Source organism: Barbus barbus (genome assembly GCF_936440315.1).
Source record: "Barbus barbus genome assembly, chromosome: 4".
In the NCBI taxonomy this organism is placed as follows: domain Eukaryota; kingdom Metazoa; phylum Chordata; class Actinopteri; order Cypriniformes; family Cyprinidae; genus Barbus; species Barbus barbus.
Window position 1 is genome coordinate 29,566,139 of NC_136732.1, and position 23,073 is coordinate 29,589,211.

General features: G+C 37.7%; 1 protein-coding gene and 1 long non-coding RNA gene across 2 annotated transcripts; one reads left to right on the top strand and one right to left on the bottom strand.

Moving 5' to 3' along the window:
* Positions 1-2,176: 2,176 nt before the first annotated feature.
* On the bottom strand, positions 2,177-2,982 carry LOC306865105. The gene is made up of 2 exons (XR_013783839.1): positions 2,584-2,982; positions 2,177-2,358 (listed from the first exon to the last, which is right to left on the bottom strand). It is a non-coding gene; the product is annotated as an uncharacterized lncRNA (long non-coding RNA).
* Positions 2,423-21,119, top strand: LOC306865098 (protein kinase C and casein kinase substrate in neurons protein 3-like). Its single transcript, XM_079409469.1, has 12 exons — positions 2,423-2,657; positions 3,872-3,956; positions 4,111-4,516; positions 9,496-9,563; positions 14,924-15,080; positions 15,680-15,915; positions 16,137-16,292; positions 17,065-17,240; positions 17,348-17,468; positions 18,110-18,183; positions 19,567-19,646; positions 19,745-21,119. Exons 4-12 carry the CDS (start codon positions 9,504-9,506, stop codon positions 19,852-19,854), a joined length of 1,170 nt encoding a protein of 389 aa, XP_079265595.1. The 5' UTR covers positions 2,423-2,657; positions 3,872-3,956; positions 4,111-4,516; positions 9,496-9,503; the 3' UTR covers positions 19,855-21,119.
* The last annotated feature ends 1,954 nt before the right edge of the window (positions 21,120-23,073 follow it).

The window sequence follows — 23,073 nt, forward strand, 5'->3', positions numbered from 1 at the left end:
CTTTGTTACCTTCCTGTCTATGTCTCTTTCAGGACCATCGGTAAAGATTTTGCCCCCTTCATCTCCCTCTGTCCATCTAGCATCTGTTCGTCTTCTCAGAATGAGTGTGGGATTCATGCATCATTCATCACAGTGCTGGCTTTACCTTAATCACTCATATTGGATAAAACCATTGAAGAACTCATTGTATTTTTGATGTTTAAGACTGGTAAGTATAGTGATGTTGATAACAGTAAGGACAATGAAAGAATTTATCATTCTGAGATGGAAAAAAAAAGGATTCCAAGTTTTAAAGAATCTCTGTCTTCCAAATGTTTAACATGAGTTTAACGTGTAATCGAATCATGCTTTCTACACATCCTGTTGTCTCATCTTTCCATAGTCAAATTCATCTACCTAATTCGCTTCAATAGCAGCTGGTGTACTCTGATGAATGGTAAATATTCTTACTTTCCAATATTGTCCACTAGGTGGAGTAAAAGTCACACAGTTCTCACCTCTCTGACAGTTTCATTCGAGTGTCTGAATGAAGGATTGGACCATGCAAAAGACAAATGCCAAAAAAACAAAAAGTTGTTTTTCTGGTTGGCAAAAGGAAATATTTAAGTCTTTGTTCAGTCCTCAAGCTCTGCATCTCAGATTATCAATATTACAGCTTCTAATAATAGAGCAGTATTCAGACACGCTTTCACACTGCAGAGATATAATCATGCTGAGGATACATGCACATTGAAGATCACATAGCCATTAAAGGGTCTGGGCAGTGTGACCTAGGAAGAGGTCACGGATCACACACAGGAGCAACTGATGCAGTAGCTGTCCAGGGTGTGCAGAAAGCATCTTTTTTCTTTTAAACTGAAGAAAATTAACTATGAACAGATAAGAGGTTATTATGTGATAACAGAATACATATGTGTATACGCTTATACATATACACATATGAAATACAAATGTTTTAAGAAATGACTAAAGGTTAGAATTATAATAAAAGATGCAGGAATTACTTTGAGTGGCTTGTGGTTTGTTTACTAGCGCATTTATATTATATGGACGTAAGTAATAGCAAAAAATGTTAATTCTATTAATAGGGCATTTTAAATAAGTGTTTGCATAAAATACACAAGCAAACATAACTAATTTTACACAAATTAGCCGCTTCTTAACATGGTGTGTGGCGTTCTCAAGGATTTTTGCATGTTTTGTGATCGTTGTGCCAGCTGTCGTCCAGGTCCTGCACATCCCAGCATCTTGTACGCATTTCCAACAGGAATGTAAAACCGACTTTGAGTCAGCTCTTCACACTTGAACTGAGTGACTCGTAAACAACTATTACAGAAGAGGAAAACATTCATAGATGCTCAAGGCAATTCACAAGATTAACTAAATTATTTTCGTCTTTTAATGCGTGTCTTGCGCAGATTCTTAATGGTGAGATGTTTACATTTTTCCTACAAAAATATTTTACTATCTTAATGCGGGTCGACTGCCCGGAGAGTGGGCTCCCCCTGCTGCTCAATTTCTCCTACTTTCCTCAGCTAAACATACCGAGACTTCATTAAGTTAACAAATAACGTGCTCAGTGGTTCTTTCAAACATTTTCTAAATACAATGAAGCATGAAAAGGACTATACAAGTCAAATTGATTTAATTATTTGCAACAGGGGTATCAATGCCTGCTCCTCGAGAGTTAAGCTTTAACCCAGACTGTAAAGAAAAAAACCTGTCCTTTTTAAATGACCGCCAAATTAAGATCACGTGAGGGGAAAAGGCAGCCATGTATTTTGTAAAAACAATAGTAAAACCTGAAATTTAAACTACCAAGTTTAACAGGGTTCTCACCGTAGTCATACGTTTTTCTAGATCAGTGGTAGGCAACGTTGGTCCTGGAATGCCGCTGTCCAGCGGAGTTAGTTTAGCACCAACCCTAATCAAACACCTGAACAAGCTAATCAGTGTCTTCAGAATCACTAGTGCTACAGGCAGGTGAGGGTTTTCCAGGGTTGGCGCTAAACTCTGCAAGACATTGGCACTCCAGAACCGACGTTGCCTGTTACCCGTTCTAGATAATTTTAGCTAATTACAGCACTTAATGTAGCAAACTATGAGCTCTGACAATCTTCGTGGGAACACTTGTTTAACAGCATTTTCCAAATCATGTAATCTGAAAACGGCAAGCTTGGTTTCAAAGTCTCGTTTAATAGTAAAAGAGCAGAGTCACAAAAAGTACACAAGACCTATACATTTTTTACACACATTACCAGCATTTGTATTGTCAAAAGTAGTGAAGTAATTTCACACATTTAACAGCTTGTAGAAACGCGGAAGCTCTACAGGCCACACACGTCACCAGACTCCACTCTGTAAGGAAAAAGAGAAGAGTTCTATTACTCAGGTCGCATTCTAACGTTATTCTTTTGTTGTTGTTTAAAGTTTAATTTCAACAGCGCTTCTCAGATTCTGCCATGTCAGGAGCAGAGCTGCACTGTGTCTTCACAGGAGTTCAGAGCCCAGTGCTAAAACATCACAGAAGCACTTCACAAACCATAGTAACGTATACCCTAAAGCGATTCAGCTGCATCTCACCTCAAAGCAGCAGGGAAGCGTCCTGGACTATAAGTTACTCGATCTGAGGGAAAAAAGAGAGCAGATGTCCACAGGTAAGGCAAACATGAACAAAAGCTTTTAAATACTCACCGCAAACGCACCTTAAAAACAATTTGAAAGGCAAATATCTTAATCATATAAATAACCAAGCACACCATACGCTCACATGCGGCACATCTACGCGCACGTGGCGATGGTAGAGCGGACTAAACCTGAATAGAAGATGTATTAATCTATAGTAGTCTTATGCTGATGATTATTACGACATAAATCCCTGATAAAACAATAAATACGTTGCATATTTAACAATAAAAAAACCAATTCCAAACAGCCGCTTACCCACACCCTGCACATCAGTTTCTACCACGACAGACTGAGGGCTTTTCCGCCCGCTGTGATGGTTTATATATTCTGAGTAGGACCTACCTTTAGGCGTCCGCTAATAGCGCCTTTACAAAATTCAAGCAGACAGCTGTGGTGCAGTTATAAACATGCCCGTTTAAAAGTGATATTTTTTTCGTAACTCGCCAAAAGAACAAAAGAAGAAGTTGTTGTTTTTTTTCTTGCTAGATATTTTGGCTTTGTTGTTAATGTAATTCACAGCCTTTTCTCTAAATTGTACATTTCCAAATGAAATTGTAAATTTGGGGTAGTAGGCCTAGTAGGCTACTTTATATTAGTAGTTTGAGATTTAAAGTTTTGCTTGGTTCATCAAGAGCTGTATACTTTTAAAACTATTTGTATACGCGGACAGGTTTTGGACCTTTTAAAGCAAGAATCAAATCACTGGATCAACAGATACTACAGAGGCTTTTATGATATTTCTAAACTTTATTTGAACTTATATATATTTTTGTTTAGTGTAGGCTATATTTTTCATATCATTCATTTTTAGATTTTTTTTCTTTTTTTATTGTTTTCTAGCAGCTAAATGTAATAAAAGTAAATATGTAAAATACTGGAAAGAGATAAATAGGTTATTATTTGATTCTATGGAAAGTGATGAGGGTAAGGTATTTGACCCCGATTATGACCACATTGTCTTTAAAAATAGCACAGCGATAGAACAGAGATGGTTCATTATTAATTCTCAAAATGCTATTACTATTCCTGAGATTATAAAAATATAACTGAGCATGCAGAGATATTTGGGATGGGCTCTTGTCCGTGTGTACAACAGCTGCCATGTTTGTAATACTGAGTCACAGAGCTTTGTTCAACACAATCTGAGGGTCTTCTCTCATCTCATCTCCCCTCCCTCCCTAAGAACCACTGGATGTATACCAGTGCCAGGCAGCTGTTGTGTGGACCTCCCGAGACCATGGGAACTGTGAGATGAAGCATTTATTAAGGTGGGTAAAATGTGATAGTAATAAATGTAATGGTTACAAAATACAAATGTTAACAAAATGAGACCTTATTTTAACCTTATTTTTGTTACCATGAAATCTTTAATTAGGGGAGTAAGTGAAAAAATGTGCAACAGGTATGTATCTTTCTTTGTAGGTTCATTCTTGAATGAAACGCATCCAAACTAATTGTCTGGACTGAACCCACTTCATTACCACTTTACTGTAAGGAGCAACTCTGTGTTTAAATGAGAGGGAGAGGGAGAAAGAGAGAGAGAGGGAGGAGTGTTGACAGAGCGAAAAGTCTGGTCGCCTGCAGCTGCTTCGGAAAGAGGGGGATCTGGAGAGAGGGAGGAGAGGAGAGAAAGAAAGTGACAGGAAGCCACCTCATTAAACACTGACAGCGGGTCAAAGACAGAGAGGAGAAGAAAGAGAGTGTCCAGAACACACCATAACCATATTGTGGACATAGAAGTGGAAGAGCCAGCAGAAAAGGGGTGGTCTGTTACTTCAGAAAAGAAAAAGTGAGAACTGTAAGGAAAGTTTCCCTGAAAAAGTTAGAGGTGAGTCTGTTGTGTCCTTTTTCTCTATCCTACTTTATTTTTTCATGTGTCTGTGTCAGGTTAGATCACATTGCATTGATGAGTCCTGCAGAATTCATAGACTATTTCTGTCTGATGGATTCATAAGTTGCTATATATTTCTTCAGTGTGTGGGTGTGTGTTGAGTTATGTGTGACGCTCAAAAATGGGGACAGGGGGAGGAGAGAAAAAGAGAGCCAGGGTGGGTGAGGGGTATGGGGGTTTGAGGGGCTTTGAAAAGGGGGAGAAAAGAGTAAATAAGAGGAGAGAAGAGAGAGATTCACAGCAACGTCATGATGATATTTTCAGAGAAATGGGTCATTCCCTCCTCTCCAGTTACATGATCTTTCAAAACTTTCAGATCTCCATTTTGAATGTACTATTTTGTCCTTTCCAAAATGCAGTTCTTTATAACGTGCAATTCTAGATGGTGTTTTTCTTCGATGTTTTCGAGCACCTCTACAGTTCATTCTCCAAGTGATCATTTAATTCAGTCAAAAAGATGTGTTCATCCTTCTTAATTGTTTAAAATTGTGTTTTTATTCTGGGTTATGAAGACTAAACAGACATGGGTTATGAAGATTAAACTCTCCTGGAGAAAACAGGCGACAGTGGAAAAAATCAAAATACTGTTATCACATAGTCATAGTTGCTTCAAACCCGCATAGCTTTCTGTCTTCTTTGGAACAAAACAGGGAAACTTTTGATGAATGTAGTTGATTTTTCATGCAGTTGTGAATGCAGAGGAAATCATTTAATCTTCTAAACTGACGTAGAAGAGCTTCACAAAAGTATAGGAAATTGGCTTGTGCAATATCTTTTCTATTCGTCTTCTGAATTCATGTTTTGAGTGAAAAACGGATTGAAATTTAAATGAGTGAAATCAGTGAAAATCTTCCCCTTTAGTATTCGCCATATCTATTTTCTAAACGCGTTGTATTAAATTATTAATCCATCAAAATGTCATATCTAAATCTTTTGGTGAAATGGCAGAATTTCTCCAATCATTGAGTCTGCATAAACCTCACTTCTTCCTTACAGTTGACCAAAAACCTGCATTTGCATCTGCCTCCATCTAATCAACAACTGGTGGATAAAAAATTTCTCCATCCTACTTTTTTTTTATTTCATTTTATATAATCTGTTTCACTCTAAAATGAAATGTCATTACTTCCGTTACATCGAAACTTTTAGAACTGGATCTGTCTGGTTTATGAACGATTGATTCAGATGCCCCTCCCCCTAACTAAATTAACAATTTATTCTAAAAACCCAACTTAAAATAACATGCATGTCAGTCTGTTCCTCACACAAAGCTACAGAAGACTTGAAATATACTCAGGGCCGCTGCTGGCCAAATGGGTGCCCTAAGCAGAAATGTATTGTTTTGCCCCCTCCCACAAATATAAAAAAAAGCACCTACTATAGGGGTCAAAATAGAACTTTAATTAAATATAAAAGTAAATAAATGAATAAAGCGTAATTAAATTGTATTATTTACAAATTACAATTATAGCTCTAGACAGTTACCTATGGCTATGATTTTATTAATACAGTTGTCTGATTGATTTTATGGTCTCAAGCATTCAGAAATCACACACAAGAAAATTAAGCAGTTTTACTACTATAAAACCATGGTTAACTTTTGTAAGGTTTGTGATGTTTTTGTTGAAGAAATTATAGAGATTGTGTCATCTATCACTAAAAGGTGGCCAAAGATGAAAGATTAAGTGGATAGTTGAATGAAATATTTGGTCAATATTAAACAAGGATTTGAGGTCCCTTTACAGGCATTTGTAATAATATATAATTTACATAGCCTAAATTGTTTATGTTGTATTACATTATGTATTTTAACAGTGGTATTCAATAAAACTATATTTACCATTAATTAACTAATCATTATTGCCTCATTGCTTTTATATAATGCATTTTTAGTCATTTTAAAGGCTGCTGTTGGCTTAGGTCTGTTTTTATAACCACAAAAAAACATTATCTTAGCCTAATACTATTATTTGAAGTAACAAAACCATGGTTAATTTGTGGTTACCATGGCTACAAGAACCATGATTTTTGGTATTATTTGTAGTAAAACCATGGCTAATTTTCATAAGAGAACATGGAAACTCTGAGAGAATATTAGATGTGTAGGTGGTGGTGAATTATTAGACATTAAAAAACGTTGTTAACGTCAACAGCCAAAAAAGTTTCACAGGATTATGAACGTACCTGAATGTAATGCACGGGCTTCCTCATTTTTCCTTTTCCGACGCCGGATTGCTGATGTTTTTTCACGGGCTCAGCTTACTGCCTACTGCGTTCACCGTGAAATGCCATATGTTTATATTTTTATTTATGTATATGTACATGTTAATATTAATATAGAACGGTTATTTTTTGACCAACTGGGATGTGCCCCCCTGGGAGTTGGTGCCCAACGAAAACGGTGTGCTCTGCGTATAGGGAGCGGCGATACTGAATATATACTGTAAGAACCATATGAACCACATTTATGGTGCTTTTGCATCATTTTGGAAGCTTGAAAGCTTCATTGCCTGTTCAACAAACCACATATTTTGTCTTAAAGGGGTCATCAGATGCCTATTTTCCACAAATTGATATTCTTTATGGTCTTAATGAAAAGTCTATAACATACTTTGGTTAAGATTTGTCAATGGTAGTGTTAAACAACACCTTTTTTACCCTGTCAAAAACAGCTCTGTTTTCAGCAAGCTGTTTTTTAGTCCATGTCGCTTTAAATGCTAATGAGCTCTGCTGTCCCTGCCCCTCTCTTCCGTGGAGGGATGAGCAGACTATAAACTTCAGCTGCGAAATTTGCTAACTAGCACGTTATTAGGAAAGGCGATTTGCAAAGATTCATAAAAACCCCTTATACTCACTTCTTCTGCAGATGAAGCAGGATCACAAATGAGTCGCGCGAACACAAACGCATTTCGGCAGATTGTCGCATTCCCTTCAAAAACTAAAGTACCGTTAATCCTCTGCGTCTTCAGCTGCTCAGATGTCGGAAGTTAAAGACGACTGTTATGTTCATTATTACATCCAACAACAAAACACCTCAATTGTTTAATCAGAGACATCTTGTCTTCCCCTGCACTGGAGTCAACACAATGGCGGACAGCACTCAGCGCGGGTCTAAGGTAAGACAACCTTGTCAATCAACTATCGGGGGAGCGGTCTGTACAGAACTACGTCATTCTGACAGGAACCTCAGAACAGCCTGATTTGAGAAAGGGGATTTTAAAATAGGGATTTTAAATAAAAAACACTAGGTGGATTTTTATCCTTATAGGGTGGATGTGTACACACACTCCCAACACACGTTCATGTTCAAATAACTTGTAAAGTGAATTTTGCATCCGATGACCCCTTTAAACAAAAAATCGAACAGAATTAGAAGAACAAGAGCGTAAGAAATTAAAGAGAATTTACATTTTTGGGTGGGCTGTCCCTTTAAGCTCGTCCCTGCTCATATTCTCTGAGAGCACAAGACTGTCTGGAGGGAGAGGAACAGAGGGGGGGACAGGAAGTGAGGTTAAAGTTCAAATATAGAGTGATTTACTATACCCATTACCCATGCAGTGGGAAGAGAAAATGTGGGATAATGCACTGAGGTCCATGAACCCTCTGAGAGGGAGAGAGAGAGAGTAGAAAAGACAGACAAATAACAGCTTGTTCATGCACTTCCCTTCTGTCATCTTGTTCTCTCTCCATGTCTTGTGACAAAATGTGGTGTATTACATTTACAGAAACAAATGGCCACAAGCATGTTGTGCTGTCTGTGGCGTGTGTTTCTGGCATGGGTGTGTTCAGAGCAGCCCAGACATGTGCCTGTGTGGGCATGTCAGCCAGCCACGTGCCTGTGTTTGCAAGCATACGTGTCAAAGAGCTCAACATGTGTGGTTTCAGAAGAGAACTAGTGTATTTGTGTGTGTTTGAGTATGTGTTGGTGTTATGAACTTTCACCCCCTGTTTATTTTTGGGATGGCTCAAATGTCAAAGCCCAGCGCTCTGGATCAAGGCAGATAGCAGTGGAGAGTATTAAGCACTATCTGTCTGTCTATAACCCACTTCAACACTCGCATCTGCTTTGAGCCTTTTCATTTTTCACACATTAACTAGTCAATAACACATTTTTCATACAGAAAGCTCTTTGATCCTCTGTAAACAACCTTGTATATAACTATCCTCCTTCAAGAACTAGACTTCAAGACCATTAAACTTGTTTTTTGGAGCCACGCGCTTTCCGACACAGTTCGTAAACTGTAGTTTAAATAGAAGAAAGCTTGTAAAACACAACGCCCTCCAAGCATGCTATTAGACACCATACGCGATTCAGCTCTGTCACACATATCTGACTACTGTCTGCCTGCTAAGACAAGCTAGAAATAAATTCCAGCCATTTGTCCCTCTGGCATGTCGATTAGAGAGTACTAGCCCAACTACTGACCTCTAATTCTCACAGCTAAATGAAGAAAAATAACTACTAGTAAATTTTGCTCTAAAGACGTTTCGGTAACTTTGTTTTGTTTGTTGCACTATTCGATACACCAGGCATTTTTGACTTATACTGACACTTGGTGGTGTGGATGCAGCATCACGCAAAAACAAATGTTTTTGGTTATCGATGCCACTGTAGAAATGCAATAGCCTGTACATTAGTCAGCAAGAATACATTTATTCCACAAATGAAAGTATGCAGTAAAAGGCGGCTACTGAGGTAAAGTGATTAGTATTTAGCTTGTCATGTGATCTCAACATAGCAGCTTCCATGAGGTGACCCGCCATATGTGAATTAAAACACTTCAGTGGTCATCTCATGTGAATATAGAACGTTAAACATTTTTCAAAGGTACTATTAACTAGTTTTTCTGTAAAACTGTTTTTAATGAGGAAAATGAGTGCACCTTTAAATGTTGTTTGTCATATCTCTATTCCAGACTCCGTCATGTCAACGCTCTCGGCAGAGACGGGCCCTGAGGATGCCAACAATCAGAGCTTCTGGATGGTAAGTGAGAGGGGGAGGAAGGACAGCAGTGACTCAGACAGGGTGGTGGACCTCTAGAAAATACCATCCACTTCTGCTTTGTTATGTATGTGTTAGCAGAAAGAAATACATGAGGGTGATGTAGCTTGACTTGGTTTTAACAGCTAGAACAGTTGGAGCAACAACAGATGACAAGATTTGTTTGGACATTAAGTGGACCGCTTCACAAAAGCTTCTGAACACCCTAAATTAACCAAATGAAGATTGATATTCGAGTGAAGTCTATTTTACTTCTTTGAGACTACTGCAGCATGTTTTATTGTTCTTTAACCTTTAATCTCAGTCTATAAATTTCATCCATTGTGCCTCCACCCATTTCAATTAGCTCAGCTTTTGTCTCTCAGCTCCCTAATTGGTTTGCTGTTCTGCCCTCCAGTGCTGCTGGGAATCATGCAGAACCTTGTCTTTTAATACCTTTATAAATGTTGTATTTTTTAGACTGTAGCAATCATGTAGTATTTTCACATTTGGCATGTTCAGAAGTCTTTCTGTGTTAACCTTAAAACACCTTATGGATAAAAATGAGGTGTATTTGTTTGTGCGTCAAAATGTTAACATTTAGTTTTCTGTTTTATGTTACTGCAGTAGTTAACATATTTCTAATATGTAGGTCCTTGTGATACTAATAATGGTGATTATGCAATGATGCTGTATATATAATTACATATTGGCACTTAGCTGTCATGTTCGGTAAGAAAGTAAATAGCGAGTTGTTATTTAGCAGTTGCTTTTATCCAAAGTGATTTACAGTATACTTATTACAGAGATGGCCCCCTTGGGGCAAATTGATGTTAGTTACACTTGTTACTGCATCATACTGAAAAAAGACTTCACCACTGTTGTCTTTATTTTAAAGTAATGCTATTTTCTATCCCCTAGGAAACCCAAAAGAAACCAGATTTTCATTACCATTTCATTACTACTATATTATTTATCTGTTTATTAAATAGATTTATATTCATTCTCGTGGGGGCAGTTGGCTGGTCCCCATAAAGAATGTAATTTTGGGTTTTACTATTTTTTGTGACTAAATGATCATTAACAAAAGTATTGCTGAAAAGTAATTCTGCATCTACAGTAATTGAATATGCATGTAATAGTATCCCACATAAACATTGTGGGGTGAGTTTTATCTGATGAATATTTATGGCGTTTTCTGTGGTGGTTTGTTGTTATTATCAATGACATCTAGAGCTCTTTGATAGCCGTATGAAGCTGTTTAAGATTCTCCTCAGCTCTCTATTTAGCCTCAGCTCTTTTTGCTGAGTTGCCATCCCATCTGGAGCTTGGCCAGTGCTACGGTTTGGGGTGAAATGCTCCGACCAATGATGTTCAGTCAGTTTACAACAACCACACTGCTATCGCCTGCAAGGGTTTTGTTGCATGTCCTACCGTGTAATTGGCTGGCCGCTGATCAGAACTGAGTGCTGTAGGGTTTTTGTGTTCTTCCTAGACACTGTGATTGGTCAACTACAGCACTGACTGTAGATTGCAGTGATGAAATGCAGAACATTTCGTCCAGAGTTGAACGGAGTTGATTTTTAAATAGGCTTGTCTGTTCGGTAAAACAGTTCTGTTTAAATAATGTGCAGCTTTGAGTCCAGCTCAAATGTTATATTCCGTTTGACAGGGATTGTGTTATTTGTTTGATTTCTGTGATTCTCTGATTGGTTGGCAGGTGCTGCTCTGCACCGCTCTTGGCCGGAGTTGAGATTCCTCAGCTGTTTTTACTTTTTTCTCAGACTGGGGAAAATACGTGGTACCCTAACCCTAACAGCAAAGAGAGAGGGAAAGAGAAAGAACCGACAAAGAATAGCACAGAAAGAAGATGTAGAGAGATGAATTGATCAAATTGTGGGGGAGCTGCTAACAAAATGGAAGAACACGTGCCACATCAGCAAACAAGACGCCCATTCTGGAAATGGCATTATGTTTGCCCTCCTCCCTCATTCTCTCTCATTTATCGTGTTATGGCAGTTAATCAACCCCTTTCACTGTGCTGTCCATGTGATGCCCCACTTACTGTGGCCTGAATTCTCTCGACTTGCTCGTACTCGTCTAGTCACAGATGGGTTTTTTGGGGGGGTTTTTCAGGGGAATAATGTTTGAATTGTGCTCTGGTTTTCCACACCACATGTTGTCTTCAGGCGTTTATATTAGAAACAAACCTTGCGCTATACTGATAACTTGTCCAATCCATAGCAAACAAACCCCGTGACCCTTCTGGAAAAGAAATGAGGCCAGTCCCTCAGAGGAGAGAGGGACATCTTCACTGTGTCTGATAGTAAATTCCTCATTCTTCACCACTTAAACAGCCGATAGGCAAGGCAAGTTTATTTATATTGTACATGTCATACACAGTGGTAATTCAAAGTGCTTTACATAAAAGAAAGTGAAATAGTCATTAAAAATAGCAATAAAAACAAGGAATTTTAAAATGATATAGAAATTGATTTAAAATAAATTTAAAGCAGTTAAGAGAAAATGATTATACATAAAAAACAGTGCAGTCAGTTCAGACATAGCACAGTGCTCATTCAACAAATGCACAGCTAAACCGATGAGTTTTGAGCCTGGATTTAAATGTGGCTAATGTTTTAGCACATCTGATCTCTTCTGGAAGCTGGTTCCAACTGTGGGCGGCATAATAGCTAAAAGCGGACTCCCCTTGTTTTATGTGAACCCTTGGTATTTCTAACTGACTCAATCCTAATGATCTGAGTGGTCTGTTAGGTTTATATTCAGTGAGCATATCCGCAATGTATTTAGGTCCTATGCCATTGAGTGACTTCTAAACGAGTAAAAATACTTTAAAATCAATCCTAAATGTAACTGGAAGCCAGTGTAAGGACTTGAGGACTGGTGTGATATGCTCAGATTTTCTGGTTTTAGTCAGAATCCTGGCAGCAGCGTTCTGGATGAGCTGCAGCTGTCTAATGGTCTTCTTTGGAAGGCCGGCGAGGAGACCATTACAGTAATCCACCCTGCTGGTGATAAAGACATGAACAAGTTTCTCCAAGTCTTGACTGGAAACAAAAAATATAATTCTTGCAATGTTTTTGAGATGATAGTATGCTGATTTAGTTACTGCTTTGACATGACTACTAAAACTAAGGTCTGTCTCCAGAATCACTATTTTTGACTTGATTTTTAGTTGTTTGACCCCTAGAGTCAAGGTATCCATTCACCTTGAGAACTTCATCTTTGTATCCAAATGCAATGACTTCAGTTTTCTCCTTGTTTAACTGAAGAAAGTTTTGGCACATCCAACTGTTAATTTCATCAATGCAATGGGGTCAATGGGGCTATAGTCATTTGGAGATAAGGCTATGTAGATCTGGGTATCATCAGCATAGCTGTGATAGGCAATTTGGTTCTTCCTCATTATCTGACTTAGTGGGAGCATATACAAGCTAAACAAGAGCGGTACAAGAATTGAGCCTTGTGGGACTCCGCATGTCATGGCCGTCCACTTAGACTTATGCTCTCCTTTACTCACATAATAACCTCTCCCTTCTAAGTATGACCTGAACCATTTGAGTGCCATCCCAGAAAGCCCGACCCAGTTTTCCAGTCTCTCTAGAAGTATGGTATGATCGACAGTGTCAAACGCAGCACTAAGATCTAATAGTACAAGGACTGATATTTTGCCGGAATCAGAATTCAAGCGAATATAATTTATTATCTTAATGAGTGCAGTCTCTGTGCTGTGATGCGCTCGGAAACCAGATTGAAAATTGTCCAGGTATCCATTTGAGTTTAAGTAGTTGTTCAGCTTATTAAAAACTACCTTTTCAATAATCTTACCTATGAAAGGAACATTTGATATTGGTCTATAGTTGCTCAACATGGTGCAATCAAGATTGCGCTTTTTCAGAAAACTGCAGTTTTAAGGGAGTTTGGAAAAGTCCCAGAAAGAAGTGAGGCATTCACCACTTCTAAGAGATCAGCTTCTAAACAGTTAAGCACACTTTTGAAAAAAGATGTGGGAAGTGAGTCAAGATAGCAGGTTGATGATTTGACGATTGACGAAGATGCTGCACTATTTCTTCCAACATTTTGCTATCAATTGCTTCAAAAACAGACAGTCACTTTTTGAAATTGCAGTCGAAACTGTGTGACTTCTGCATAACTTGAGGATGTACCAATCTCCTTTCTGATATTACTGATCTTTTCAGAAAAGAAGGAAGCAAACTGCTGTCGGAGAGCATTTCACTGGGAATCTGACTTGGAGGGTTTGTCAGTCTCTCAACAGTCGCAAAAAGAGTGCAAGTGTTGTTTAAGTTATTATTTATAATGTTTGAGAAGAAGGTCTGTCTAGCTGTGGCTAGTTCTACATTGAAAGCAGGAAGACTGTCTTTATAGATGCTATGGTGAATTTCAAGTTTCGTCTTCCGCCACATCCGCTCAGCTTTTCTGCATTGTCTTTTTCATACTCTGAACTGCTGTTGATTTTCTCCAAAATGATTTTTGTCTGCCAGTCTTCTTGCTGACCTTTATCGGAGCAATATCATCATAACATTCTTAACTTTTGAGTTAAAAGAATGCAGGAGAAGACCAACAGAATCTGCAGAAATGCTTGGTGTTAAAGATATTGCCTTCATAAATAGTGCACTGGTGTTCTCTTTAATGCATCTCTTTCTGACGGAGACAGATCTAGTTTCAGTGGTGACAAAGATTAATATATCAAATAAAATACAGAAGTGATAAGACAGTGCTACATCCTTAATAACAATGGATGAAATGCTTAGACCTCTACTGATGAGTAAATCTAGAGTGTGTCCACGATTGTGTGTGGGTCCATGCACATGCTTACTCGGGTCAAAAGTGTTTAAAACGGTCATAATTTCTTTTGTAGTTTTGATTTCTGCATTATCTATGTGAATATTGAAATCTCTTGCAATAGCAAAACAGTCAAACTCAGAGGAAATCATTGATAACAGTTCTGTGAGCTCTTCAACAAAGGCTGGAGAATATTTTGGAGGCCTGTAAATAATGATAAACAGAGTGCGTGGAGCTCCTTTCAGCACAATACTTAGGTATTCAAAAGACAAATACTGACCAAATGACACTTTCTTGCATTGATAAACATCTTTAAACAGAGCAGCTACACCTCCACCTCTCCTAACAGTCTTGCAGACACTTATAAAATTAAAGTTAGGAGGGGCAGTTTCATTGAGGACCGTTGCACTGCAGCTGTCTTCTAGCCATGTTTCATTTAGAAACATAACCTTTAGCGCCAGGTCTTTCATTTTCTTTTCCCTTGATATTTTACAATTAACCTTATAGTTTTATCCATGTTCTGTCTGTCTGTGTCTCAGCCAGGGAATTACCACCGGACAGTGAAGAGGACCGAAGATGCCTTCCAGGCATGTAATGATATAGTGGTGTGTTTCCAGGAGAGGGCCAGGGTCGAGAGACAGTATGCGCAGCAGCTTAGTGAGTGGAGTACCAAGTGGAAACCTCTAGTGGATGCCAGTGAGTAGCCCACTGCAGTTTTGATCAAGATGTTTTGAACAAAAAATGTATTGCTTCCTTTTTAAGCATATTGCTTACTGTCTAGTGCATCCTATATTTAAATATAGTGTGCAGTAAATAACAATAATTATTTTATTGAGGTTATGTTTACATTTAATTAATTAACTAATGTGACTTTAGGAATAAAAATTATTATTTATAATTTTATTTGATCAGATTTTGTCTAAGAATGAGTTCAGTTTTGACAGAATGGTCAAATAATAAGCAAATAATATGAAGGAGAAAGTGATATTTTATACACCACACTGGAAATGAATAATCAAATTTGCAGTGCATTGTGGGTTACAGTATTTACCACATTTGAGCAAATGTGAGTCTTTAATGCATACTGTTGTGTATACATACTACACACTGAAAAAAGATTAGTATGAGTGGTATGCTATTTCAAACATAATATAAGAGACTATATAGTTAAGGAGCTGTGACCTGTGTTTTATATGAGATCTTTAGTTTAGTGTCTGATGAAGAAGTTTCTTTTTGTGACCTTAAATGTTCCTCTCATTTCTTTCGTGAATATGTTTGTCTTCATCTTTGTCCAGGTCCTCTCTATGGCTCTCTGTTACGAGCATGGCAGTGCTTCCTCTCTTCTGCTGACCGCCTCTCCTCGCTGCACTCATCCATCTGTCGTGCTCTGGTGTCAGAGGATGGAGATCGCATCCGGACATGGCAGAAGGAGACTTTCCATAAGAAGATATTTGGAGGTTTCAAGGAGTCCCAGGATTTTGAAACTGGCTTCTCACGTGCTCAGAAGCCCTGGGCCAAGAGACTGAAGAAGGTAATGCAAGCATTGCAGTTCTGGGGTTAAGATTTCACTCATTTTATTTGTACACAGTATTGTAGGGACAAAACCAAAAAACATTTTTCTATATAAATGCTTACATATGGTAATTGTTGAATAATGAATTTTTGAAAATGAATGTATAGAGTGTGCAATACTAACCCCTGGCTACATGAATCTGACCTGAATGTGTGTGTTTTTTTTTTTTTTTGTGGCAGCTAGAGAAGGCTAAGTCAGCGTTTCACAAAGCTTGCCGTAAGGAACACATAGCTCGTGAGCGGGAGGCCCATGCCCAAGGCAACCCTGACATTGCCATTGAGAAACAGAGGAAGATCCAGGAAGAGACTGAACTGGCTCACCAGGAAACAGAGAAAGTGAGTGCTGTGTGGGGGAGACTGTCAGAAAGAAACAAAAAGAGAAAAAGAAAATAACAGAGTTATAGTCAAATAGTCTTATCATCCGAGTCAGGAAAAGGAAGCAGAAAAAACTTTGTTTATATTTACAAGCTTCATAATGATGCAGTGAAATCATGCAACATATTGCACACATTAATGACCAAGAATTTAATCTACGGCATGCAACAAAAAAGAGAAAAGAGAGGATGTGGAGAAGCAACTCAGGTGCAAGGGAAAAAAAAAAAGATGACTGTACTTGTGTTTTAACTATTTAGTAATTCCTAATACTGTACGTGTAAATCTAGTCTTATTTGTCATGTGACATTTTTGATAGTCATTCAAGACCCGGTTTGAAATCTGACCTATTATAGGGACCAATATTTTATTTTTTGAGTAAATTTATATTGTGAAATATTATTACAACTTAAAATAAATGTTTCCGATTTTAATGTATTTTAATATGTAATTTATTCACTGCTGATTTGGTAGTCAAGAAAAAAATCTTCTTATTATCAATATTTAAAACAGTGATGATTTTGTAATGAATAATACATTCAAAAGAACAGCATTTGTATTAATTTATTATATTTACAATTATGTATAGAATTTAACTATTGTATTTATTGTTTGAAAAATAACTGTTTGGACAATTTAAAAAATGTTTTGAAGCTGCATTCGAAATCCAGTTCAATCTGAAGTGGCACATACACATAACACATCTGACTAACTGGCTGCAAATTCCTGTTTGCAGGTGCGAGCCCGCTATGAGAAGGTTCTTGAGGAAGTGACACGTTATGCTCCACGCTACATGGAGGAAATGGAGTCGATCTTTGATCAATCGCAAGAGGAGGAGAGAAAGAGGATAAGCTTCCTGAAACAGGCTTTCCTGTCCATCCACAGACACTTGGATATCACCAACAATGAGAGGTGTGTGAGAAGGGTTATACTGTACTGGTCAAATCTCAGTTTCTGTCCATTTCAGTATTACAATGAGCAAATCATACAAGTTCTTTCTCTCTCTCCCGCTCTGTTAGCGTAAAAGCTGTGTACAATGAGCTCCATAACACTCTGATGTCCATCAGCGAGCAGGAAGATTTGCGCTGGTGGAAGAATTCACACGGGCCAGGAATGCCCACCGACTGGCCTCAATTTCAGGTAAATACATGCAGTTTATATTGCAAATACATTTAAATTGACAAGCATTATCTAAAACTTACTTTTTTACATTTTCTAAAGAAAATGTTAGGATGTTGTGGGTGTTTGCCATTATATTGCTATGCAGTTGTTAGGGTGCTTTGGCTGGTTTGTTAAAAGAGCCCAACCTGTTACCTTTACCCTTCCACTTTATTATGAAATACAGAAGTAAAGCCTTTTCTGTCAATGTGTGAAACAAATATCAGTTTGCAGGATCAAGCAACATAAGTGGCTGTTTTTGTACAGCTTGAAGCAACTGACATCGGAAGCCTCACACATTCAAGTAACAAATGATTGCACCTGGTCTTATAGTAAAAATAAGGTGGATTATCTGCGATGAGAAATGTGCAGTCACATTGATACAGTATCACTCATGTCCGTAGCAAAAACAAACTGTAACACTTTAGGCCTAAGGTTTGTTTTAAACTAAAGTATAGTTTTGAGGTTAATGCATTCTTGAGGGTGTTAAAGTGACGTCTTTGTTGTTATCTGTGATATTTATGTATCTCACAGAGGCCCAACTTAAAATAGACTGCGTTCTGTTGTGCCAAAACCCACATTTACTCCTTCACTCACTCTGTCTCTCGCTCTTTCTATTTCAGGAGTGGACTCCAGACAAGAAGCATAAAAAGGGAAAGAAGGAGGTGGAGCAGAAAGCAGTAGTGATGGAGAGAAGGTCAGTTACTACAGTGATATTTGCTGTAGGGCTTCACAGCGCTAGGCTGCCTGATTGTTATTCACTACAAACCAAACTGGGCCTTTTTGAACTTCAGGCCTTGTTATTGTTTGCTGCTGTGTATTGACCCACTGCAAAGCGCAGTCTCCTTGGTTAACATTGCTCAGACAAGATTGACAAGGGATGAGCTGGGGATTGAACAGTGATTTTCAGTAAAATATAGAAGCAAACTTTGATTGGACATTACATCCAATACTGAAATGAATTGTGACATTGCAAAACAGTGTGGCTGTTTTTCTTTACAAAAATCAATAATTTATGCAGTATTGTGAATAAGACTGTGAATCACAATTGAGGCAAATGCTGATAACAGTCAACTGAAAAAGAAAAAAACCTTTCATTTAAAAGACATTGCAAGTGATAACATTACACTAGTTCTTAATGTTTCTACAACACATTCACTACGGTACTGTGAACCCTTTAATTGCTATCAACAATACAGTCCAATAATCTGAATCAATACGAAGAGTTCAGATGCAAAAGCCTCTTAAGTGTCGTTTTAAATTTTCTCCTAAAATGAGCATTTTTATCAGGCTCCTATGTGTAGATTCTGTAATTTCACTTTAATGACTATGAATAGGTTCTTTTCATTGCCGTTAAAGTGAAATAACTGAACATAAATAGAAGCCTGAGAAAAATGCTCATTTTAGAAGAAAATTTCAGATGGCACTTAAAAGCTTTTGCATCTGAACTCTTCAATTATGTAAATGAAATGATGCTAAGCTAGTAACATCAACATCCTTGGAGCACATTTTTACTAATGCTATACATTCTTTGTACTTCTGCATGATTTGAGAATGATAGGTGACACAATGTAGTCCACAGACTTCATGACTTATTACTGTATTATTGTGTATTGTAAGAGCTCTGGCTAACAACTATTTTATTTTTTTTGGCATTTATGGAAACATTCTGTTTAAACCTATCCAAGGACAGTAATAGTCTAGTTACTTTATTTTATGTTTTTTGTTTTAATGTTGACTTGTGTAATAATTGTGACTTCTAATCTCATAATTGCGAGTGTCATAATTTCGATTTATTGTGTCTGTCTAATGAATTAGTATGTCACAATTTCTACCTTTTATCTCTTAACCAAAGCATGATTATTTTCTTATGTGGCAAAAATGGGCCTCCATAATTATCCAACAAAAGGCAACAAGTTTTGATTAAACTATCCACACATGCAAGATCTGCATTAGAAGAGAGCAAAGGCTTGTCTGCTGATTTAGTGGATCGTGATGGTTGCTAAGGTAGGGAGTGGTCAGTAACATCTTTAAGAAGGGGCTTATTTTATTGACTGTCTGTTTTCCCTCCTCATCTCAGTGTAATGATTGGAGGAGTGAGAGTCAGAGCTCTCTATGAATATGTTGGACAGGAGACAGATGAACTGTCCTTCAAAGCAGGTAAGCTGCCCATGTTTATGTTTGTGTATTAATATATTATGTGTCTGTATGATGTACGTGTGCCACATCTGACGCTTTATGTTTGTGTGTGTGTTCAGGTGAGGAGTTTCTGAAGATCGAGGATGAGGATGATCAGGGTTGGTGCAGAGGCATGATGGACGGAGGGAAAGAGGGCCTTTACCCTGCTAACTACGTGGAGGTGGTGTAAAACCACAGGACCGCATCGAGCTCCAGCTCTGGGGTCCGTAACTGCCTACAGGCGCCCAGGTTTAAGCCTGTTACACAGCCATTTTTATTGAAGATTGCTTTGTTTTCTGTGAACGGATGGCACACAGGTATGGGTTTAGAGTTGAAGTGAGTGCGCTAAGTTGGGATCAGAATGAGAAAAAGTTCCTTCACCTTGATCTTACTTGAGAACATTGTAATGTTATAGTTTATTGTGTGTCACATTGTAGCTTTAAATCAGAAAAATGCAGAGATTTTCATACGTTATAATATGATTAGGTACCGAGATCCTCTAATATATATAGAGAATATGAACTGTATTGTCTTGATGCTTGCATGAACCTACAGAGTATTTAAGGACAATGTCTCACACCAAAGACTTCACTGCTTGTTTACGTTTTATCAGTGACATATTTCTTCTGATGAGAATTACGTTATATCTGATGCCTGTGTAAAAGGGGCCAGATGGTTATGATGTCATCTACAGCTGCGAATTTCACGCAAGGTGTTAATAGGTATGATAATATGCTATTTTATCCACTTTGGTCTTGCTTGTAAATGTCACACATTTAGTAATTTTAGCTACACAAAGGCAGTACTAATCAACACCACTTTAAAGTGATAGCCATGGGACCCATTATGGTCTCTTCTTGTGTATTTCTTTTGTTTTAAGATGTCAGTCTAACCAAAGAAAATGTATGCAAATGAGCACAGTGTTTGTTTGTGCTGTAGTGCGAGTAAATTACATTGGATCAGGGCAGTATTTTCTGCACCATCACTAATCTAATGCGAACGCTAGCAATATTAAAAGGGATACAAATTACTATGAGTCTTGTTCTTATTAATCATCTTGGAAAAAAAAAACATTCAGTAAGCACATGCACATTATTATACATAGACGCATTTTATTTGTCTGTTCATATTTCATTCTGTGCATGTCCGGAGGTCACATGCTGGTGCAAATATATGGGGCTGTAAATAAATGTTGGTGTGTGTGGGTGTGGGTGTAATACTCAGCTATAATTTGGGGACAAAATTTTCTAAAAAAAAGATTTTTAGTCTCTTATGCTCACCAAGGCTGCATTTATATGATCAAAAATACAGTAAAAAATAGTAATATTGTAAAATATTATTACAATTCACAACTACTTTTACATCTTAAATATTATTTGTTGTATTTTATTGTGTTTGAAAGAAGTCTTTTATGATCAGAAATACAATAAAAAGTGTCATTTTTAAATTGCAATTTAAAATAACTGCTTTCTATATTAATATATTATAAAATGTATTTTTTTTCTTGTGATGGAAAAGCTGAGTTTTGAGCATCATTACTCCAGTCTTCAGAGTTGTGCTTGATATTTTGGTGGAAACTACATCTATTCAAGATTCTATGATGAGTAGAATGTTTAAAATAATAGCATTTATTTAATATTTGAAACTGAAAAAGTTGATCACAAAAAAAAAGAGAATAGCATTAATTTGAAATATTTTGTAACATTACAAAACCATCTCTTTTCGATCAGTTTAATATATATTAAGTTGTATGTGTGTGGACTCATATATGGGTCAGCCTGCTCACGTATATCAGGATTTCAGCACCACTGGACCCCGCAGCAACATCTTTTAATAGTGTCAGCTCATTCAGTGTGTTGCCCTGAGTGGTTGTCTCACACATTCTCACTCACATACATGCTTTTCGTGCATCATGAGTACATGAGTCAGAAATGTTCCCACTCTGAGCCTGATTGTCCTAGGGTCAATTCCTTTCCCACAGTTTTGAGCAACATTAACCTTTCCCCTTTGCAAAATAAGCACAGCCCATAAATGTGCTGATTACTGCTGGCTGTCTGCATAAAGTTCCTCACAGGGAAAATAATCATGCTCAGGCTAAGTAAAGCTGGCATAAGCTATGAGTAGGTCAATAACGCAGCATACACACTGTTTGCCAAGCAAAAATGTAGGTGCTTGCTTTCATTGCATGTGTCACACAGTAACTATAGTGAATTCATACCTGAGAACTGTGATGAGGAGGGTGCCTACTTATTAGGCCTTGTGAATAAAAAGGAAAAATTGTGCAGAAACTGTTCATTTTATCCATATTTCTTTACTCTCAGATGCCAGGACAATTGTTGCTCTACAGACTAATAAAGCATTTACACCAATGTGGTCAGTGCTGGCAACACTTGTGTATTTTCACCAAACAGGACACTCAAGGATTTTAAACTTATCCACTAGCAGCTTTGGGGTTATTTTGAACAAAAAGGCTTCTAACGATGGCAAATGAAGGCTTTTAAATGTTGTTTTCCAGCTGGTAGGCACATTTCTATAGGGTTTCTGAGGAAAGGGGAAAATATGCCTTACAGGTACAAAAAAAATTGAATATCGTGAAATTAAAGTTATTTTCATTTTTTTTCTTATTTTAAAAAGTGAAACTTTCATATATTTTAGATTCATTACAAGGTAAAACATTTCAAATGTTTTTTTTGTTTTAATTTTGATGATTAGAGCTTACAGCTCATGAAAGTCAAAAATCAGTATCTCAAAATATTAGAATATTTACATTTGAGTTTCAATTAATGACCATCCCTACAGTATAAATTCAGGGTATCTCTTGTTCTCTGAAAACACGATAATGGGGAAGACTGCTGACTTGGCAATGATCCAGAAGACAATCATTGACACCCTCCACAAAGAGGGTAAGTCACAGAGGGTCATTACTGAAAGGTGTGGCTGTTTAAAGAGTGCTGTATCAAAGCATATTAAATGCAAAGTTGACTGGAAGGAAGAAATTGGGTACGAAAAGGTGCACAAACAACAGGGATGACTGCAAGCTTGAGAATACTGTCAAGCAAAGCTGATTCAAACACTTGTGAGAGCTTCACAAGGAGTGGACTGAAGCTGGAGTCAGTCCATCAAGAGTCACCACACACAGACATCTTCAGGAAAAGGGCTACCAACCCACTTCTGAACCAGAGACAACGTCAGAAGCATCTTACCTGGGCTGTGGAGAAAAAGAACAGGGCCCGTATTCCTAAAGATTCTAAGAATCCTCTCAGAGCTCCTATTTTAGCTTAAAAATTTCTAACTAGGAGTCTTAGCTTAAGAGTGATTCAGGACCAATCTGAGAGCAACTCTGAGCGAGGAAAAGACAAAAACTTTTATCTTAGTGAGGAGGCGGGACTGACCCTATTGCTAGGAATGA

Coding starts and splice junctions, on each gene's coding strand:
- LOC306865098 (XM_079409469.1), top strand. CDS start 9,504: ATGTCAACGCTCTCGGCAGAGACGGGCCCTGAGGATGCCAACAATCAG. Junction 9,564..14,923: donor ACAATCAGAGCTTCTGGATG/GTAAGTGAGAGG, acceptor TCTGTGTCTCAG/CCAGGGAATTACCACCGGAC. Junction 19,647..19,744: donor TGAACTGTCCTTCAAAGCAG/GTAAGCTGCCCA, acceptor GTGTGTGTTCAG/GTGAGGAGTTTCTGAAGATC.